Source organism: Prunus avium, chromosome 6 (genome assembly GCF_965620075.1).
Source record: "Prunus avium chromosome 6, drPruAviu1.hap1.1, whole genome shotgun sequence".
In the NCBI taxonomy this organism is placed as follows: domain Eukaryota; kingdom Viridiplantae; phylum Streptophyta; class Magnoliopsida; order Rosales; family Rosaceae; genus Prunus; species Prunus avium.
Genome location: NC_142289.1, coordinates 6,246,320 through 6,267,946, shown reverse-complemented (window position 1 = coordinate 6,267,946; position 21,627 = coordinate 6,246,320). Strand labels below are relative to the sequence as shown.

Below are 21,627 nucleotides of genomic sequence, written 5' to 3'. Positions count from 1 at the left end.
TTGGGATTGCAAACACATGGCTTCAGTGTATGGTGGGCAATGGCATGATCATAGGTTATTAGTATTTTCATTAACAACTTCATTAATAATTCATCATTATGCATAGCTTTTCCATAACAGCAATCAACATCGAACTGTATATATTTTATATAGAGGCTTTCTCCAGTAATCGTTCAGGTTTTAGGTTGTCTTTTAAGAATTACTCATGTAAAAAGATCAGCTAAATTATAAATTGTTTAGTCATTGAGTTATCGACATTTTCCGTGTTTTTTTCAAACACATTTTAAGTAACCAAACAACTTCCGATCTAGATAATATTTTGCACGAATGATGATGACTTGAAATATAACGATTCCTATCATTGACCTGTGTTGTGGAGTTCAGAACCAAAAAAAAAAAAACTATGTTGTAGGGTAAATAACTACTTTCTGCTCTTCTTCCATTTCCCACATCTGAATTCCCTTGTCACCTTTCAAAACTAATACGATTAAATAGACTTCAACATTCATTAAAGCTACTTAATTACCCTGAACCTCTGATACAGAACAGAAGTCACTATTTGACCCCAAAAAAAAAACAGAAATCTATATGCATATAGTTTTAGTGCTCGAAATGATCAGGCTTTAATGGCCCTTTGGCAGCTGCTAAGTACTGCCATGCCTGTCTACTCAGTAAGACGCCAGTTTAGGCATAAAACACAGAGAGACCAATCAATTAGTCCAAATGTTGTCACCACCAACTGCCATCAGTTGTTGTCAACATTCTTGTATTAGAATAATGAAGCCTGTTTTGTTTTTTCCCCCTGGGACCCCTTTCTGTCAAATTTGTGAAACTACTATAAGCGGATGGGGACTAAACAAAAAAACACAAAATTAAATCCTCAGATTGATGTTAATGACGAGTGATTAATAAAAAAAAAGAAGAATTTAACACATCAATTCATCCAATTTGTTTTGTTTGACTTTGTTGACCTAATTCAAGAACAAAACGGCCATTTGATTTGACCACTAATCCACTCTTGAAGAAAAAGGAGAGAGAAAATGATGACTTTGCAGACCATCAAGAAAGTAAAGAAAGTAGACAGAAAAAGGCCGTTTCCTTTTCGTTCTGCAATTTTTTTCCTTTTTTTTCTTTCTTGGTGGGTTGCATTTTTTTTGCATTTTGCAACACACACACAGAGTCTGCCTCTGACACTCACACACCAAACGTGAAAGCACACATACACACACATACACTGATTAAAATGGCAATGGCCTTCAAATCAAAACAATAATAAACAAATAATAATACTCCCTTATTAATAATCTAAAGCACAAATTAAGAATATAATTTCAGTTTTATATTTTACTTTGTTACACTGAAGTTGATTTGAACTTAGCATAGCTATTACACACAGAGCAGAGAGAGAGGCTGAAAGTCTGAAATGAATCAACTTTGGATCCACAAAACTTCACTCTCTGCAAATTAAACTGAAGCTTCTCTGTGTCTGATTGATGTCCACCGACTGATCATTTGACTTTCCCACTCCCTCTCCACCGCTCGATCCCTCTCGTTCTCTCCTTCAATGGGAGGCCGCTGCTCCAGATTCTCCCTCTGCTGGTTCACCTCCCACCTTAAACCCTCCGTCCTCGAATCCTCCGAACTCGGTAACCATTCTTCTCATCACAAGTTCAAAACTTTCTGTTTTCGCTGTTTTCTTTTTTTGTTGGTTTGATTGTTTTGTTTCTTTTGAGCTCTGAGTGATGCCGTCGTTGTTTTGTTGCAGAGAATGGGGGCAAAAGTGACAAAAACTTATGGCCGAGCTTCACTGAATTCAGCCTGGACCAACTGAAAACCGCCACGTGTGGCTTCTCCTCCGACAACATAGTCTCGGAGCACGGCGAAAAAGCTCCAAATGTTGTCTACAAGGGAAAGCTCGATAACGGCCGTTTGGTCGCCGTCAAGCGATTCAACAAGCTGGCCTGGCCCGACTCTCGCCAGTTCCTGGTCCGTCGTTAAACTTACCATTACTATAAATTTGTGATTTTTCTTTCTGGGTTGTAAAATATTTTTATAAAAATGGAAGCTTTTGAAGTTGAAGTGAATCAATGATGGTTTTGATAGGAGGAAGCGAGATCGGTGGGGACGCTGAGGAGCGAGAGATTGGCGAATCTGATTGGATGCTGCTGCGAAGGAGATGAGAGGCTGCTTGTAGCGGAGTTCATGGCTCATGAGACTCTGGCCAAGCATCTATTTCACTGGGAGAGCCAGCCCATGAGATGGGCTATGAGGTTGAGGGTGGCTCTGTATTTGGCTCAAGCTCTAGACTATTGCAGTGGCAAAGGTCGTGCTCTGTATCATGATCTCAATGCCTACCGGGTCTTGTTTGATCAGGTAAAATTAATAAGGCCTGCTTTTTGAAATCTCTTCATTTTATTGAATGAAGATGTTTTTTTTTTCTTTAATGTATTATTTACCATCTGGGTTTTTAACTTGGCACCCACAGGACGGTAATCCCAGGCTGTCATGCTTTGGCCTCATGAAGAACAGCAGGGATGGCAAGAGTTACAGCACTAACCTGGCTTTCACTCCTCCTGAGTACCTCAGGACAGGTATGGCCACCTAATTGAATACAATTGTACTTTAGAAAATCAGGCTAAGAAAATGTTGAAAACTATTTATTGTGTGCCTTTACCTACTAGCAAAATTCTGCTTTAGAATTTAATGTAGTCACACACACCACATTTGAAGACCCATTTGCTTTTCTAACTTTGGGTAATCGCCTTCACTGAATTGGGGATTTGAATATTGACGATGATGAAAGTTAAAATACAAGCTTTTTGTGCCACCTTTATTCGTTTGGCTTTCATCTCATCAGTCTCTTTCTCTCAGTAAAATTCAATGGAACATGGATTACAGTTTGTATATAGTTGGTGCCATTGACATGGATGGAAACCAGCATTACCTAGTTGATCTTTCCTTCCCCTTTCCTCTAAATTATGAATTCCATTGGTTGCAATATGATAGTGAAGATACGTGCGTCTTTGCTTGGCAGGTAGGGTGACGCAAGAAAGTGTAGTTTACAGCTTTGGAACCTTATTGCTGGATCTTCTAAGTGGCAAACATATTCCCCCCAGCCATGTGAGTTCTATGCCTATTTCTCTTTAGAATAATCCACTAGAATGAAGGTTAATATATTAAGTTCTTTAGATACTTAATAGCAAATCAGTGGTCACTGAACTTCCCCTTAAATAGGCATCTTTTCCAAAAGACAATAAAGATGTCTAAACATCCGATCCCAACTAAACAACAACATATTCATTTATTTGAGTAGTCGCTCGTAAATTCCTCCAAACTGTGTTTTTATTTCTTTCATTTGGTCTCTAAGAGTTAGTAGCCTGGTGTTTGGTTGATAATACTAAGCAGTTTCATGCTCCTATTGCTAAACTTTTTTACTTCAAATCCTTAGTGATTGCAGAAGTGGTAGGTGTAAAACATGATAGAAAATTACCGTACCCTTGTCTTTTATGACTCCAAATATTGGTTTGAGTATCAAATTAGGGGTTACCATGTTTGCATGTCTTGTTTGAAGGCACTAGATCTAATTCGTGGCAAGAATTTCCTGATGCTGATGGATTCTGCTCTGGAGGGTAATTTCTCAAATGATGATGGAACTGAGTTAGTACGCTTAGCTTCACGCTGTCTGCAATATGAAGCTCGTGAGAGGCCAAATGCAAAGTCCATCGTCACTGCTCTCATGTCACTTCAGAAAGAAACAGAGGTAGGGCTGGCATCCCTATTTTTAATGTATATCTCACATATTTCACATGATCCTGGACAAATGTTAGGTCTAGATTCTTACTTTTTCTTGTATCGTACTACACCCCTTATGCATATAAATAGGCTTTCCTTTGTACATTATTACTCTCTCACAACATACATAATTTCCTTTTTCTGTCTTTTGTGTTGTTATTTTAACGTGATACTAGAGTCACCAATTAGTGGCATGAATTAATTTCAGTAGCGAGTACAAGTGCTCATCGGCCTCTACACACCGTCTCTGTTCCTTTTCTCTTTGATCAGAGTCTGTATTGGTCAAATCAGTTTGACAGTATCCCCATTTGATTCATATACCATCAATATACCAGGGATGAAGTAGAGTAAGATTTGGATCCTACCTCTGTCTAGATTAATTATATATGTGAAATGTGAGAAATACATTAACAATGTCTCAGACTCAAGGTGATATACAAGAAACCATCTTAAGCTAACATGTATGTATACCGCTTAGATATAGAGCACGAACTCAACATATAATATTACCAACTTCAACATACAGAGTTCTATTCTTTCTTTTATGTTATTCTTACAATTTCTTACCTTTTTGAGTTTGTTTATTGTCAAAGCATTATAACCTTTTCTTGATACTAACCTCATTTCTTTTGCAACTTAAAAACAAGTGGGAGGGAAACGAATTTCTGCCGAAAATGAAATTTAGTTTTCCCCGCATCAATTGTGGACATCACAATGGTTGTCCATGCTAGCCTGCCTTTTAACAGCTAAAAGTTCGCTTGGAAAGAGTATAATTTCTCATTCCATAGTTTTCGAGCAGGTTGCATCACATGTTTTGATGGGTATCCCACATGAAACTGCATCCTCGATGCAGCCATTGGCATTAACACCTTTTGGAGAAGCTTGTTCGAGAATGGATCTCACTGCCATACATGAAATATTGGAGAAGAATGGATACAAGGATGATGAGGGGATTGCTAATGAGGTCTGCTACTGCCTCTCCTGTACTTTATTCTTTTAACTTTGCATTTATGAACAGTAACAAGTGCTTTTTAATATGATTCTTCCCCATATATTTTCTTTCTTTTATTGTTTTGGGAATCACTTTAGTGCTAATTCTGCTTGAGATATTTGGGCACTGCAGCTTTCTTTCCAGCTGTGGACTAATCAAATGCAGGAGACCTTGAATTCTAAGAAGAGTGGAGATTCCGCTTTTCGAGCTAAAGAGTTTGCCACTGCAATTGATTCCTATACACAAGTGAGTCTCTGTTTGGGAATAATTTTAAACTGGTATATAGAATTATGCTTTCTTCTAACCAGTTACCGAACTCAACACATTGCAACCTTCAAAAAGTGACACAGTATCTGGATCTTTTCTTTTCTTTTTCAGAGCACATATAATATAATACAGTTTAGTAAGGGTCAGAAATCTGATACTTGTTTCAGATTTAGTTGATTTTTGATCTGTTTGCTATACACTGTATCGATAATTTGATATGTCACCAGAGAGTTTGCATATTATATAATGCTATTGAGAAAGATCAGGAGACTAGCATTGAGGTGTTGGTTGGGAATTTAGAATTTGCCAAGTCCAGGCTGATTTTGTTTCTACACTTTCTGGTGTCTTTTGTAGTTCATCGATGGCGGGACAATGGTATCACCCACGGTGTATGCTCGGCGTTGCCTATCTTACCTGATGAGTGACATGGCACAAGAAGCTCTGGGGGATGCTATGCAAGCCCAGGTGGTTTCTCCTGAGTGGCCTACTGCTTTATATCTTCAAGCAGCTTGCCTCTTCAGCCTTGGCATGGATAATGATGCACAGGAAACACTTAAAGATGGCACAAATTTGGAAGCCAAAAAGAACAAAACTTGATATGTATAGACTATTAAATTTTTATTTTTATTTTCCTCTTAACACCCGGTGACGTTTTTATTAGTAGTCATGTTTAGTCTTTGTATCTATTCTTTATTATGATTTGCATATTTTAAGCTTTGCTTGCTTCAGTTTCAGGATTCTTGGAAAATTATTTTTGTTGGTTTTGATAACGTCTTTTGAGTCCCTTATGTTAGCATGTGGTGATTGATGCATGAGTATATTTCTTTTCTTTTCTCCACGCATGGAGATTTGAAGTTAGGATCTTTACTCTCACTTCACCTATGGCATGCCACTTGAGCTAAGGCTCATCATGGGGGATGCTACCTGATCATATCAGAAGTATAGCTCTTAAGGATTTTTTTTGGTGGGGTAAACACAAAACTAGACCTAAGCATACAAATTAAAGTGGAAATAAGAATAATGCTGCGGGCCTCAAATAAATTTCAATATAATTTGATATGATATGTTTTGTTTGCTTTTAGACTTGTCAAAACATTGTATTATTGAAGGGAAAAAAAGGTATTCACCAAACAAAGGGGGGGAAAAGTGGTAATAGTTCACGTATGATGTGATTGGATAAAGTTAAAAAAAATGTCACAGGCGGCGCTGAGGCTGTGTTTTGCTTGAAAGAAGAATGCAGCAATGCAATTATACAATTCAATTCAGCAATTCCCCAACCGTTCAGAGAACACCAAATACACTGGTTAAAAATAAAAAGGAGAAGAAATATTTTATATATTATAATTTATATAAACCCTTATAAAGGCCTTCAATAAAAGACCTGATAAGGCTGTGACTTATGCACAAGGAAGGGGGAGATATTGATACATACAAGTTACAACAAACACTCTTAGAGGCAACAGATGATGTATTGCTATATATATGAATGCTGCAGGGCTTGAACTATGTGTTACTCAAATTTTGCAGCTTCTTTTACACTTGGTTTTTTTTTTCTTTCGCTTTCAATTTTCCTCAACTCTTTGCTGAGGATTTCACGACGGAACGTTGAAATGAAAGAGCCATGATATGACAAAAGCAAATACCATACAAGCAAGAAGGAAGTTGAGGAACCGATGGCCATGCCAGAAGCTTTGAGTATCCGTGGAGGGCCCTGGTGCTGAGACTGCAGCTGTTGTTGATGCACTATTGGCTTCACTCAACTGCTCAGTAAACTCAATGTCATTTGGACCAACAACATTGCGTGCAACCGACTGGCATATCTCACAGGTCCTGGAAACCATGTAGACTGAAATTAATATAGTAACCAAATGATTTTCGTTTTAAAGACTAATCACTATTAGCAAGTAAAATTTAAGTTAATCGACCTAAGCTACGCGGTAAGTAAATAAACCAAGATTAATCTCTATGGCTTGATGAGAAAACAAATTAAACCCAGAAACCTACCATCCAAGAATCAGAAGGCAAGACTTTTAACAAGACAACTCCTAGTGGGCTAGTATTCCAGGATAAGGAATCAGGAAAACAAGAGGAAAGAAAATATATGTATATAATTTATGCAAGCAGGCCACATAAGTCAAGCTCATACTCAACAGGCTTGAATTTTCTGTGACAGATAAAGTTTGAGACTAAAAAGGCAGAAGTATAAAAAGATGCACAGCATATATGACATCATATTGCACCAAGGTATTACAAATTTACAACAAGATTTCATACAGACCCTTGAGATTCAAAAATTGAAATTGCAAGATTTCATATGAAATATCTGCCACCCTGTATTTGGTAGGGATTTGGATAACAATATCTAGCTTTAAGGAATTGCTGATCATCACCAGGGCAGGTGCAATCAATGAGATATAGCATAATAGCACAGTGGATGGCAATTGGTGTTAGAAGGTGGTACTGCCACCACAAATCTGACTGTCAGCGTCTAAGGTGGTGGCATTGTTAATCTGTAAGTGACACCCATATAAACCCTCATGAGTAATGACACATGGCAATCCGCCAAAAGCTCAATTATTTTGAATCAGAAAACTTTGGGGTCAATAATTCTCCAGCTGTATATCATACTCAAAAATCTATGCGTATATAAAAAGTCATTTGTCACTAAGCATGTTGCATGAGTAGGAACTGTGGATATGCACACAGGAAATCATAAGTTTATTTAGTGCGTCGGCAGACAAGAAAGCTTTTGGCAAGATAAATGTATTGGAAATATCAATAAGAGGTCAAATCCCCACTTTCATAAAGAGAGAGAATCACAAAGGAGCAATAGAGAGATTCCTATACTTGGAGAAAAGACAGAGAGCAAGGAATTCTAGTTTGTACTTAGACACATTCAATGTTCTTTACCTTTCCTTTACTTTGTCCATTTCTTTACTTTCCCAGTTGTTTAAGCAAAAGTTATGTGCCTGCATCTCCTATCTAAGCCTTTTATATCATTCAACTACAACTAGACTTCCTTCAACATTAAGAATTGGATAAATCGAAATCAATTAAGAACTAATAAGATGAGATAGGGTTATCAAATTATAAAATATATGAACTGTATAATGCTAATAACAACCTAAGCAAGTAAAGGGTTTGTAATTTAAGTGGCTAAGAGCATTTACTCATGCATCCGAGGAACTAGGTTTGGTTCTCTCCTCCCCGCTATTGCTTGTATAAAAAAGAAAATGCATACCATGTACTAGGTTCGATTCCCTCCTCCCACTATCGCTTGTATCAAAAAGAAAAAGAACAACCTAAGCAGAAGTGGGAAGCTAACAATTACCAGAAAGACTGAAAATTTAAAATGAAACCATGTTTGCTGAATAAGAGAAAAAAAGAAGAAGAGAAATGTACTCACTTGTTACCCTTAATTTTGAACCAAGTATCAGCGCAGTGCTTGTGGGCAGCAGCCAAATCATCCTTGCAAGAACAACCCAATTCAATAGGAACCCCAGATTCATGGCTATTGCTCTCCAAACCCAGCTGACAAATCCTACAATCTCTCTCTACTTTATCCAAATGCACCTTAATTTCAGGCACCCCAATCTCAATTTCGAGCTGGACCGAACCGTCCGAAACCGAAGAGGCTCTCCTGGAATCTGAGACCACCCCAGCCTCAGGATCAGAGACGAAGGCAAAATTGTACTCGTCGTATGACCCGCCATTTGTTGAGTAGAACTGAGAGTAACACGACCCGTCGTCTGCGTCGGAGAAGCAGACGCTGCCGTCGGCGCTTACGTCACGGCGGTGAGATCCTTGCTCTAAATCAACGTGGGACATCTTCTAGAGGCTAAAATTTCAAAGACCCAGAAGCTGAAACTTTGCTGAAAGGCCAAGAACAGAGCATTCAGACATTAAAGTTTGAAGCTTTGGGGTTTCTAACACTTAATTGATGGAAAAACGAGGATTTACGGAAATGGGTATTGGATTAGGTGCACTTCAACTCCATTAATATTGTTTAAGATAGTGATTTGATACCAACAAATTTAATACACCAAAAAAGGTTGAAGCTTGAAGAATGCTCAGAGAGAGAGAGAGAGAGAGAGAGAGAGAGGACAATGATCTCAGAGACCAAGACTCATGCTTGCTCTAGAGACTTGGACTGAGGACCCCCTTCAAGGAGGAACAGATACAGAAACGTGCAGTGGGTGCACTGATTATATCTCAGAAGAGATTTCATTGATAAAAAGACAACTCCAAATTTGAAAAAGCAATGATAAGTAAATAAAAAAAAGGAAAAAAGAAAAAGTTAGTGGAATATTTGGTGCCAATGCCATGCCATACTAAAATGCTCAATGTGGTCTTATGGAGATTCTCTTCTCTATACGGTTCTAGTACTGAGCTTGTGTTACAAACATGTCCATGAAAAACGATTGTGGTGTAGATTAAAGGGATATACGTACACCATACAAATTCCATATGAACTCATAAATTTTTGGGTCAAATTACTAATGATATGATATTGGGTTGGGTGTCTAAATCAGATTTTTAGTCTGATAAATATGAATAGAGACCCATACAGTAGATAGATGGGGATATTTTTTCGTTGGTTGGTACCAAAAGGACTGTTTTACCGCCACAATTGGACAACATTGGAGGCAAAGAATATTGGGATTTTTAGAAGACGAGGGGCAATGGTGTCAGAGAAGACATGAATTAGCAAATTTGGCTTTGTCTTCACTAACTTGCTACTTTCAGTTAACAACCCATACATACTTTAATCATGTAGCAGTAGCTGCAGCAGGATGTTTCTCTTTGCATCACAGTCTTACATCCTTGTGTTATTGTGCATGAATCGTGGCTGTTCATTCAGTTCATTATATGCAAAAAATGAGATGGATGAAATGGTGTCCGTTGATTGTGGATATATGCAGCTGTGCATCGGCATTTTCTTCTACATTCGCAGCACATAATCACTCTGTTGTTCCTTCTTTATCTTTTCTTACTCTTTTTGGAGTTTTGCTTTGCAATTTCTCAGTCATGATCAGTTGACTGGAGGTGGACCACCTCAGGGTCAGTGTCGCTTATGTAATCTCTGCCTTTGCGTGAAGAACACAAAAGAAAAAGATTAAAGATTTTCACCATTATAAAACTACAACTTAAGGGAAAAAGGAAAATGGGGTAGGAAAATGGAAAGAGCAACATTCCAATTCCGGTGGTTGCCAAGATGAGATCCCTCTAACGAACTGAGTGAGAGAGTTACATCACTAAACTAAGCCACAAACAATAGCATTTTAAAAGGGTCCTTCTCATTGCAAAATATTGTAATAGTTTTAGATAGATATATTTTGTTATGGCTTTGGAGTCTTTTATTCTTTCTTCTACTTTTTCTTTTTTGCTTTAATGTTTTCCTCTCTTTGTGTGCGGGTCATTCTTAATTCCCATCTCATAGTTTATATAGCGTTTCTTCCAACTTCGTTTTTATACGAGAGAAGGAAGAATCAAACTTAAGAATTCGAAAATAAATATTCTACTTCAGCTACAAATAATTCTTTACTTTCTTCGGCGCTTTTTACATGAGAAAATAGATTTGCAGGCCCAACAAGACCAATTAGCTAAAAAAACCGTTTTGAATCGCTTTCTTCACATGTGTTGGTGGAACCGACCCACTTCCTCTATGCACAATTGAGAAAGAGGAGCAAGTAACCAACAGGAGTTGGTCCAAGTGAAAGGGGCTTGGATCCTTTAAACAAGAGGTCCTGGGTTCGATCCCAGGCGCTTGCGAATAGAGCAGACTTTGTTGGGAGAGGTCCCCGCTTTGCGCCCGACAGTACCTCGAGGGTTAGTCCCCACAATCGCGCGGGGATACCTTGGTTTTCACCCAAAAAAAAAAGAGGAGCAAGTAATCCACAAGCATGCTGCATCGTGGTGGGGCTAACTCTGTATCTTCCATTCCATATGACATTTTGGTTTTCCTTTTCTTTTCTTTCTTCTCTTTATCTTCTTTATATAAATAATTCCATGGAGGAGTTCGTCGACAGCTACATTACACTAAAAAGCAGGAGGCTTGGGGAACACAATCCATCTCCTTGGGTCTACATGTCTTGTCTTGTATGTTTCTTTCTTTCTTTCCCGTGCCACATTTTGGCTCGGGGTTCTTGTTGCTCCTCAATAGTCAATAGTTCAGTTGGATTCGAACTAAAGTCCTTCTGCCTAAACACCCTTTAATTTTTGGGCAGGACCAGAGTTTTGGATTCGTTGTATTAAGAAAGAAGAGAGATCATATGAAACATCATCACATGTGACATGTCATAGTTTACCCACTTCACATATGAGATTTTGTGTTTTTGTAGGAATACATAAGATTTTTGTTTTTGGATACAAACAATATTATACTTTAATCTTATCTGAACTACGTGGAAGGGGATTCACACTCAGATGCAGCGTGAGGAGCACATTTGCTATAGCCAACTTGACTAAGCCCATGTCAGCTGTAGACAAGGATTAAAATATCGGCCGTGCAGATAATATCAGGCCTCCAATTTACGGATATTTCGGGGGATATATCGTTATCGTTTTAGGTATCGGGAAAAAATCAACAAAAATGATAGATATAGGCATTGAAACACATAATTTTGGTGTAAAACTTTCATAGATGTTATTTACATTATCAATGAATGTATTGAACTAATAAAACTCAAAATTTACTAATAATAAGATATACATATGATGAAATATAAATGGTATGTAATGTACGTTAATGAAAAGTTTGAAAATAAAATGTTGATTAGAATGAATAAACCATGCATAAATCCTTAGTTTGTTTAAACATTGGATTACAATTAGATAAGTGTCCATCTACATAATGAAGAGCTCCTATGAGGTTGAAACAATGAGGAACAACTTTGTAAGCCATGTTTGAACATGGTGCACATACGTCTCTCTTGAGCTCCCTAATGTCCTCCTATATATGGGATAGTTATGATTAACCAAACTAGTAGGTCCATAATCAGTTTCATCATCTTGAGCTTCATAATTAACTAGTTCCATTATAATCAGACATGACATAACCATAGCCATCATAAGATTCATTTGAGTTAGTACTAGGTCTAGTTCCTATGCTCATAGATCCAAAACTGATCGCCATGTCCTCTTCAAATGGATTGGAGGATGTGGGTAGTGGACTGTGCATAAATTCTTCATATGAATAAAGTATAAGGTTCTGGGCAAGGATTAGCTATTTTTAGGTTCTAATTTGCTTCAATTGCCTTCAAAAATTCTAAATTTTTTTTGGGTTCTATTATGGGTATCGGGAAATATCGGGGATATCGGCAAAATATCGGGGATATCGCACTTATCAGAGATATATCGTCGATATAGGAGAAGATATGGCCTTACCCCCCAATATCGATGTCGACAATTGAAAATATCGATATATCGGTGTATCGGCCGATATTTCAATCCTTGGCTGTAGATATCCATAAGTTTGACAGAAAGACTTCAACTCCTTTTTATGTTGATATACGCAACGCAAGCTAGTTTTTGATACGTTAGAAAGCTGGAAAATACACATGGCACATGATTCTCCATTGGGAAGAGAGGGTAGAAAGAAAAATGATGTTGAGTAATACTGAAGCAGATTTCTCAAGCTGACAGCAGCTACAAGGAAAAAACTTTGTAGAGTTGAAAACAGTTGCTTCAAGCACTGTTGGGCCAAATGAGTACAAGCATACACTCTAAAGCATCATGCCTTCCAACCGTTAACATACGGACTGTGAATTCCCACCATTGCATCAACTAGAAAAACAAATTTCTGCCTGCCTCATGCTCTTATATCAGAACTTTGCCTCCAAGAGCAGGCTATCACTTATGCATCAGCTATTATGAGTACAACATTCAGGAACCAGGCCAAAGGTTGGTAAATAGTTTCTTCAGAAAAAAATGAATCTTTCCCTTCTCAATGACTCTTTTAGTAATGAGTAATGACAAGTCTCGGGCAGGGAACCAAATTTTATACTTGCAAAATAGTGATCCTGCTTGGTTAAGCAGTCACCTCAGCCTGAGTCCCCAGCTTTAGCTTGTAGGTAGAACATTTTATATACCAGTCTTAGGTTGATAGCACATTGGTATTCATTCCCGTTAGCCTATCATTTCTCTCTTCAAAACGGAAAACATTATTCATTCTGCTCTCCTCAAAATGCCCCATTTGCCCTTGAGACTCGTGGGGTACTGTTCTATCAGCTGCATCACCCATTGCTCTTACACTGCTGTTCTCCAAACCACTTTTAATCCAAGCATGGTTACTTATATCTGTGGCGATTGCAGCCAATTCAAAACTTGGAAACGAGGGAGACTCGGAGAAGTCTACAAATTCTGGCCCCAACAAAGAGTTTTGAGCATTCTTACCATTGGTACAACAGCAACCGTGTCCACACTGATCAGGTATTGACCGCTCACCATAAACTCCATCAAGCAATTTACTGATGGTTACATCTAGTTTTGATACTTGAACCAGAGGTCCTTGCACTGGAATCAGCCTTGGGAATGATACTCCAGTCTCCTGGCTATCTGAATGGTTATACACACTAAAAGCACTGATGCATGCCGCTGGTCTAAAAAGAGTTGGCTGCTCCTTGACTTCATGACTAAACTGACCCTCCGTTGACCCCTTGTCTTCGTATTGACAATCCATATGCTCTAAAGAACTGACTTCTCTTCCTTCCATAGATTTAGATGAATTGACATCCCCATATGAGAAGGTCTCTTCAGATGATGCTTTTGTCTTGTCTAAGCTCACATCTTCAACCGTGTTACCAGATTCTAACTTTATTTTGTCAGGGTCCATGCACCGGCGCCTTAGTGTGGAATTCCAATGGTTTTTTATGGCATTATCTGTCCTCCCTGGTAGAAGCCTCGCAATTGCAGCCCATTTGTTTCCGTGGAATGCATGAGCTGCAATTATCATCTGATCCTCCTCATCTGAAAGAATTCACAATTATCAGCCTTGTTCTCCAGGAAAAAAAGGGCATAGCCATAAATTCATAACAAATGGCCAGAAGAGCAGGAAGTAATATAATTGAGAATTTATATACCATCAGATTTCATATAGTGAACACGTCCACTAACCAAATATGCAAATAACAACTCACAGTCTCAAATGTGCCTTTCCTTCATGTAGTAAGAAAAAGACTAACAATAACAACATGTGAACTAGACCTTCCCATAGCAAAACTCAGTCAGTACCAGAGTTTTTACTTCCCACTTTATTCTCTCTGCCTCCTGTTACATTATCCAATTCCAGTAATGATTGCATCAAATTCACTACCAAATAAAAGAATACACAAATTCTCGAAACATATGTATCAAGGACACTGGACAGTGACAGTTTCCAAATCTTGGATACCAAAAACAATAAAACATATTAATATTTACACCTAAATTACTGGTCAAATGCAAAACATTTAAGTAGATTGTTAGCAGTATGCTACAACTTAGGTTACTACATTGCAAAAAGCAAAAATTGGGTCAAATTATGCATTAGAAATCCCCATTGAATGGGAAAATACGTTGCTTACTTAGAACAACCAAATCGTTCAGAAACCCCAAAGGAGAAACACTTGAAACAAAACCATATATTTCTTTCAAAATACACAAATAAATAAAAAAGATGCAAAACCCTCAATTTGAAATTTTAAAAAAAAGACATACATTGACTAAAGAATTGAAGGGTTTTGTTCAGATCAAAGTATATATACCAGTAAAGGGCTTGCGCTTAACGGAGGGGTCGAGCTGATTACACCATCGGAGGCGGCAAGACTTGCCGGATCGTCCGTCGATTCCTCGGGCGATCAAGCTCCAATTCCTCGCGCCGAACTTACTCACTAACCGACTAAGTATCGCGTCTTCTTCCGGAGACCAAGGCCCCTTCACTCTGTCTCGGCCCGATTTTCTATGACTTTCGCCTCCGCCTCCCGCCACCGCTTGCGTCGCCTCTTCACCGATATCTCCGCCGTATTCGGCGTCGAATTCGGTGGCGGCGGCGTCGTAGGCTGCCTCCATTTCCCTCTCCATCCTCTCTCTTGGTTTGTTGGTGTTTGGAATTGCACACTGCGACTGCGAGTGATTGACTACTTACCAAACTTAACTGAAAGAGCAACAGCAAGACTGCCGTACTTTGACGCGACTAAAGACAGCTCCCAAGATTTTCTGTTTTTTTTCTTCCGAGTTGTCAATGTGTCCTGTGCTAAATTTACTTTTACACCCTCCGCAGAATTTCATTTTAATTTTTGGGAATTCAAATGATAAATTATATTTTGGATTGTGAATCAATATTATGCTAGTGGTCCTAGTTTTCTTTACATATTTGGTTCAACTCTCCAAGATGCGTAACGTCTAAATCTTTGACATTCCTTTTTTGCGTCTGTCATTGTTGTCTCATCACGGGATGGAGAAAACTTGATGAGTTGAATAGTTTATAATAATAGGGTAACATATTTATGTCCTTGCCAATGGCCATGCTTAGTGGTCCAAGGATATTTTCTACCTGGAGAAAAATGAAAGATTTGAAAGCGTATTGAAAAAGTAATTATACAACCAATAGAAGAAAAATCAAAATCAAAATTTGAGGGCCTGTTTGATAACTATTTTATTTTTCATTTTTCATTTTTATTTTTTATGAGAGTATAGAGGAAAATGAGAGTAATTTCTCCTCTCATCTTTATTCCCATTTTCACTTTCATTTTCCTCTATACTCTAACACAAAAAATTAAAAATAAAAATGTTTTCAAACGGGCATGATGAATTAAATGAGAAAAATGAGTTAATGGTTTTATTTATCTTTGGAGGGAAAAAAACGTACTTTTTGGGCAGAATGACGGAACTATCCTCTCGCCGTTTCAAAAAGACACGGCCCGCAGTGATAACTGCATAACACGTGCGAACCGTGCATTCTGAAGTGGCGGGAATTTTGCTTGCTGTCACTCGCACGTGGGAGTGTTTTATGTGATCATGTCTCCCCAAACTGTGTGGGCCTAATCCAATCGATGCTCATATGGATTGTAGGCATCAGAGCATTACTGGGCCATCCCAAGCCCTAGGCTTAAATATTGGGATGATGTTGTAATACTCATGACTATATACTACATTAGCCCAATTGATGGCAAATCTTGCACCCATTTGTGTCGACATAATGCGTGTGCGCAGTATATAATCAAACCATTTTATATAGACCAGTGTTATTTTTTCAAAGTACAAGTGATAGTCTAAACTATAGAGAGGGGGATTTCTTATACACACGCACGATTATGATGTTGTACGAATTCGAACCTGAGACCTTTGGTCTGCAAATCAATGCCATTTTCCACTCGGCTAGACCACGTTGGCAATCTTTATAGTGTTTTTGTTCAACAAGTAACACCTTAAAAAACACATTGTTAATTAAGAAGTATATTAATACTGGAAAGACCATATTTTCATACTTGATTATGTATATAATATGCACCGCCGACATGTACATCCAACGAGATAATATTATATACATGGAAGATATTTACGTGTGATCGTCACCCTAATATGCTGTATTATTAATTTATTGTAGTATACGCTTTTACTTTTCCAAATTGTTATAATTAATGAATCATTTATTGTAGTATACGCTTGTACTTGCCTCTTAAATTCTTTAATCTAAATATGAACAGATTCGAATAAAGAACGATCTAATTGACCGTTTGGTCAGTTGTTTAACACGATCATGGTTGATACGCGCAAAACCTCACAGAAGCAGACCATGGCTGCTAGTTTTCCTCGAATATCAACTTAATCTTACAGTCATTGCGAAGAAAAAAAGTGCCAAAATTTGGAACAAGGATAATCATGTTGACCATGAGAATTTATTTATCTCACAACAAATGAATAGAACAAGTTTAGGCTACGGCCTCTCCGCCTATTAGACTAATTCAAGGTCTTTTGCGTGTGTGGATTTTTCACCGACTTTTATCACCCACGTAAAGCTGTAAAGCTGATGGCATCATGGCATGTATACAAGTTGAAAATGATTGTTTTTGTTTTGCCATAACTTACTAATACTTGCCGTATTCTTAACACATACCACGAAAATGACATATTTAATGATTGATTCGGCTTCTAGTTTCGAGGCCTAAATTTCAAACCATAAAAACTCACATGATACTATATATTGCAAGATATGGGTTACAAGTCACAACGGATGAGATCAAAGTTTCTTGAAGAGGAAAATTTTGATTTTTGTTCTGTATATTTCAATATCAGTTATGTTATTGAATGTCAAGACAAGTGACCAGCGCTCTCTATAGTCAACAGCTGCCCAATATACATGTTGGTCTATCGACCCACGAAACAACTAGTTTAGGGTTTCGTAGACATTAAAATAAGGTTCCAAATCCGAAGAAATTAGAGGTGTCTTGCAGAATGAATGCATTTGTATTTTAGGGTTTTAACTTTTAATGGGTCCATGCTTGGAATGTGGTTTGAGCGAATCAGATGGGGTAGGTATTTGTCAGCTTATGAAAAAGTCCTCGACCTCTCCCTCTCCAGAAACGGATATTAATTGTCTGCGTATGTATCTGGGTATCTGTAAATGCCACATGCAAAAATGAATTTGAATATATATATGCCAGCTGTTAACTAGAACTTGATCAGCACAACACAACAACAGCCTTTGAGTATCAATGCAACGCATCATCGCAAGGAAGCAATATTGAACTTTCTAGGAGATCTCTTTTTTCCGATCGCCTTCCTCCACCACCGCAAGAAAGCAATATTGCAAGAAAGCAGTATTGACCATTTAGTTTAAATTAAATGTTGAAATTTTAATTAAAATAATGTTTTCATATTTTTTTTGTTTATGGATTAAGAAATAAATTTCAGTTTAAAGAACTTAGACAATGGATTTGAAATAACATATGCATTTAAAAACCTCATCAAGAACTGAGAAGAAGTCTTACCATGTTTACATTATTGATAATTCAAACCCAAATCTATTCTTCTAATTCATTTTTCTATTTGTCAGGGTCAAAAGGATTGTTTGCTTACAGAACCAAGTTTCTGACTTAAAAAAAAACTGTTAGCTGGATAACGAGAAGGTCATTTTCTATGCTAAACTAAAGCGCTGCAATGCCTGCATTTCCAAAGGCTCTAAACCAATGAATTTATATTACCTAAGTTGTCACGCAATTGTGGAAATTATATGACTTAGCCGCTCCCGCTAGCTACCTCCAAAATGCCTATATATACAGCACCATAGGTCTCTATTGAGATATTGCAAGAGCAATAGAAAATTATAGTTTCCTTATAGTTTCTCATTTCCTCTTCAGCTCTTGGTATAAGTAGCATTTCTTCCCGACATGGCACGGTTTGCCTTCGTGCTAGCATGTGCTTTAGTTCTATTGGCTTCCTCACTAGCCTCTGGTGCAATTGTTGAGCATTCTTTTAATGTAAGCCTTGGCTCACAAGCACATCAACTCTACACAATTGCTCACCAAACACTACAACAAAAAAAAAGTGGCGACACTTACCATTATTTGGTGACATTTGGTGACTGTTGTGGAGGTTACTAAATGCTTTAGTTATCTTTTTTGACTTTTTTGGTGACTAAAGCCTTTAGTAACGCCCACAACAATCACCAAATTTGGTGACATAATGGTAACTGTTGCCACTTTTTTTGGTAGTGAAATTATATATATACGGTTTTGTGTTCCTGTGATATGTTTGGAATATAGTTCATCACATTCTTTTTGTTTGTTTTTCGTTTTTTCAGGTGAACAATCTGACTGTAACTCGACTGTGCAAGGAGCAATCGATAACCGTAGTAAATGGGAGCTATCCCGGACCAGCAATCAGGGCACGAGACGGCGACACACTTGTCGTCCATGTTTTTAACCAGTCACCCTATAACATTACTATTCACTGGTAGATATTCATATATATATATCTTTTCACAAATTATATGACTTTGATATAATATATATATATATATATATATGTGTGTGTATAATTAGTCAATCATTTTTTGCTTGATTGAAAAGGAAAGACTACCATTCTTCCAACGAATCAATATGAAGCTTAACAACTTATATTAAATAGTAAATTATTTTTGAGATATCGTCAAACCCACCTGCTTAAGCTAATATAAAGTATACATAATAAAATTTCTGGAGATGGGAATTTACTGCCATATTGACCATGGTTTATATGTTTTATTTATAACGTATAATTTCTTTCTTGCTTGATGCAGGCATGGAATCTTTCAGCTTCTGAGTGCATGGGCTGATGGACCAGCATATGTAACCCAATGCCCTATACTTCCTGGAAACAATTATACTTACAGATTCAATATCACAGGACAAGAAGGAACCCTCTGGTGGCATGCTCATGTCTCTTGGCTCCGGGCAACCGTCCATGGTGCCCTCATCATCCACCCGAAAGCCGGCCGATCCTTCCCTTTCCCCAAGCCCTATAAGGAAATTCCCATCATCTTGGGTACGTAACAAACCATATGCATATCATGACATACGCAATTTAGATCTTCTTAATAAACTGTTTGATATATGGAATTGCAGGAGAGTGGTGGAATGGTAATGTTGTTGACATTGAGAACGAAGGCCTAGCTACTGGAATTGCTCCTAACAATTCTAATGCTTATTCCATCAATGGCCTACCCGGCGATCTTTATGACTGCTCTCAAAATCGTACGTAACTCTGATATACACATCCTATTTAAGAATAATCGCTCATGCATATATTTGAACAAGTGTTACTATACGCATAAATTTATTTGTTTATCTGTTGAATAATGAATATTCACACTCGTATCAATTTATCAGAGACATACCAGGTGAAGGTGGTGAAAGGAAAGACCTACCTGCTACGCATCATCAACGCTGCGCTCAATAACCAGCTCTTCTACAAGATAGCCAATCACAACATGACAGTTGTCGCAATCGACGCCGCCTACACAACTCCTTACATCACGGATGTCGTGGTCGTCGCGCCCGGTCAAACTACCGACGTTCTCATCACCGCCAATCAACAAACAGGATCTTACTACATGGCCGCCACTCCGTATATGAGCGCGAACATAAACTTTGATAACACCACCACAAGAGGCATCATCGTCTACGAGAACTCCACGTCATCATCACCGATCATGCCGGCCCTGCCCAATCCCAGCGACACGCCAACGGCCCACAAGTTCAACACCAATATCACCGGACTCGCTGGCGGTCCCCAGTGGGTCCCGGTCCCCACCAACGTGGACGAGCACATGTTCGTGACTGTAGGAGTGAATCTGGAGCTGTGTCCCGTAAATGCCACGTGTCAAGGTCCATTCAATAACCGATTGTCTGCGAGCATGAGCAACGAGTCGTTCCAGCTCCCGACCAATCTGTCTATGATGCAAGCACAGTTTTACAATGTGAGCGGGATCTACACCACTGATTTCCCCGACCAGCCCGCGGTCAAGTTTGACTACACGGACTCGAACATCAGCTTGGACCTATCGCTGATCTACGCGCCAAAATCGACCAAAGTCAAAACGTTGAAGTTCAATTCTACGGTGGAGATCGTGCTTCAGAACACGGCATTTTTGGCGATCGAGAACCATCCGATACATCTCCACGGTTTCAATTTCCACGTGTTGGCTCAAGGGTTTGGAAATTACGACCCAATCAACGATCCCAAAAAGTTTAATCTCGTTAATCCACAAATTCGTAACACAATTGGTGTGCCGGTTGGAGGATGGGCCGTGATTAGATTTACAGCAAATAATCCAGGTTAATTTTCTAAAACATATCCTTAATTGATTTCTTATATCTTTTTTTGTTGTTGGACAAAACGAGATTAATCTTGAGTACAAAGGGCAGACACACTATCTTAATCAACTAGTATAACTCACACTTACTTTATATATTTTTACGATCAAAACAATTTCTGATTTTTTTTTTTCTTTTGAATTATTGTACAGGTATGTGGTTTATGCACTGTCATTTGGACGTGCATTTGCCATGGGGTCTGGGGATGGTTTTTGAGGTTGAAAATGGACCCACCCCATGGGTTTTGCCTGCACCACCGGCGGATCTACCCCAATGTTAGAAGTCGTTTCCAAATATTCGTCTAGACGCTGTGGTTTTGGTTTTCTCAAACAAAGTTATTATTTTTTATTTTGACGTGCATGGTTTGGTTAGCAGTTGTATTTCTTTGATTGCAAATAACTTGTAATAAAAGGTGTATTGTAAAAGTTGGTCAACATTCTCTCGATGAGTGAAATAAAAATAAATAAATGTTTTTCAATATTCAGGATTCCTCATAATGTGTTTTAATATTGTAATTTCACAACCCATAGAAGAAAAAAGACACAATTAAAATTTGAGGGCCCGTTTGATAACCATTTCAATTTTAGTTTTTATTTTTTATTTTTTATAGTAGAGTATAGAGAAAAATGAGAGTAATTTCTCCTCTCATCTTCTCTCTCAATCTCATCCTCACTCCTACTCTCACTTTCATTTTCCTCTATATTCTAACACAAAAAATAAAAAATAAAAACTTAAAATTGGAAT

The 21,627-nt window shown here is 38.1% G+C and overlaps 4 protein-coding genes across 4 annotated transcripts; 2 read left to right on the top strand and 2 right to left on the bottom strand.

Annotated features, from left to right (window-relative positions):
• Positions 1-1,052: 1,052 nt before the first annotated feature.
• On the top strand, positions 1,053-5,778 carry BSK6 (kinase with tetratricopeptide repeat domain-containing protein). The gene is made up of 9 exons (XM_021973855.2): positions 1,053-1,646; positions 1,766-1,986; positions 2,104-2,373; positions 2,486-2,591; positions 3,035-3,120; positions 3,572-3,760; positions 4,592-4,756; positions 4,916-5,029; positions 5,405-5,778. Exons 1-9 carry the CDS (start codon positions 1,565-1,567, stop codon positions 5,645-5,647), a joined length of 1,476 nt encoding a protein of 491 aa, XP_021829547.1. The 5' UTR covers positions 1,053-1,564; the 3' UTR covers positions 5,648-5,778.
• A 576-nt stretch (positions 5,779-6,354) lies between these two features.
• LOC110769847 (uncharacterized) lies at positions 6,355-9,498 on the bottom strand. Its single transcript, XM_021973885.2, has 2 exons — positions 8,457-9,498; positions 6,355-6,880 (listed from the first exon to the last, which is right to left on the bottom strand). Exons 1-2 carry the CDS (start codon positions 8,876-8,878, stop codon positions 6,643-6,645), a joined length of 660 nt encoding a protein of 219 aa, XP_021829577.1. The 5' UTR covers positions 8,879-9,498; the 3' UTR covers positions 6,355-6,642.
• A 3,143-nt stretch (positions 9,499-12,641) lies between these two features.
• MYB1 (myb domain protein 1) lies at positions 12,642-15,233 on the bottom strand. The gene is made up of 2 exons (XM_021973852.2): positions 14,794-15,233; positions 12,642-14,017 (listed from the first exon to the last, which is right to left on the bottom strand). The coding sequence occupies exons 1-2, from the start codon at positions 15,107-15,109 to the stop codon at positions 13,146-13,148; spliced, it is 1,188 nt and encodes a 395-aa protein (XP_021829544.1). The 5' UTR covers positions 15,110-15,233; the 3' UTR covers positions 12,642-13,145.
• Positions 15,234-18,337: 3,104 nt separating this feature from the next.
• LOC110769810 (laccase-7) lies at positions 18,338-21,369 on the top strand. Its single transcript, XM_021973851.2, has 6 exons — positions 18,338-18,507; positions 18,831-18,982; positions 19,308-19,552; positions 19,633-19,761; positions 19,897-20,844; positions 21,036-21,369. Exons 1-6 carry the CDS (start codon positions 18,418-18,420, stop codon positions 21,161-21,163), a joined length of 1,692 nt encoding a protein of 563 aa, XP_021829543.2. The 5' UTR covers positions 18,338-18,417; the 3' UTR covers positions 21,164-21,369.
• Positions 21,370-21,627: the final 258 nt, after the last annotated feature.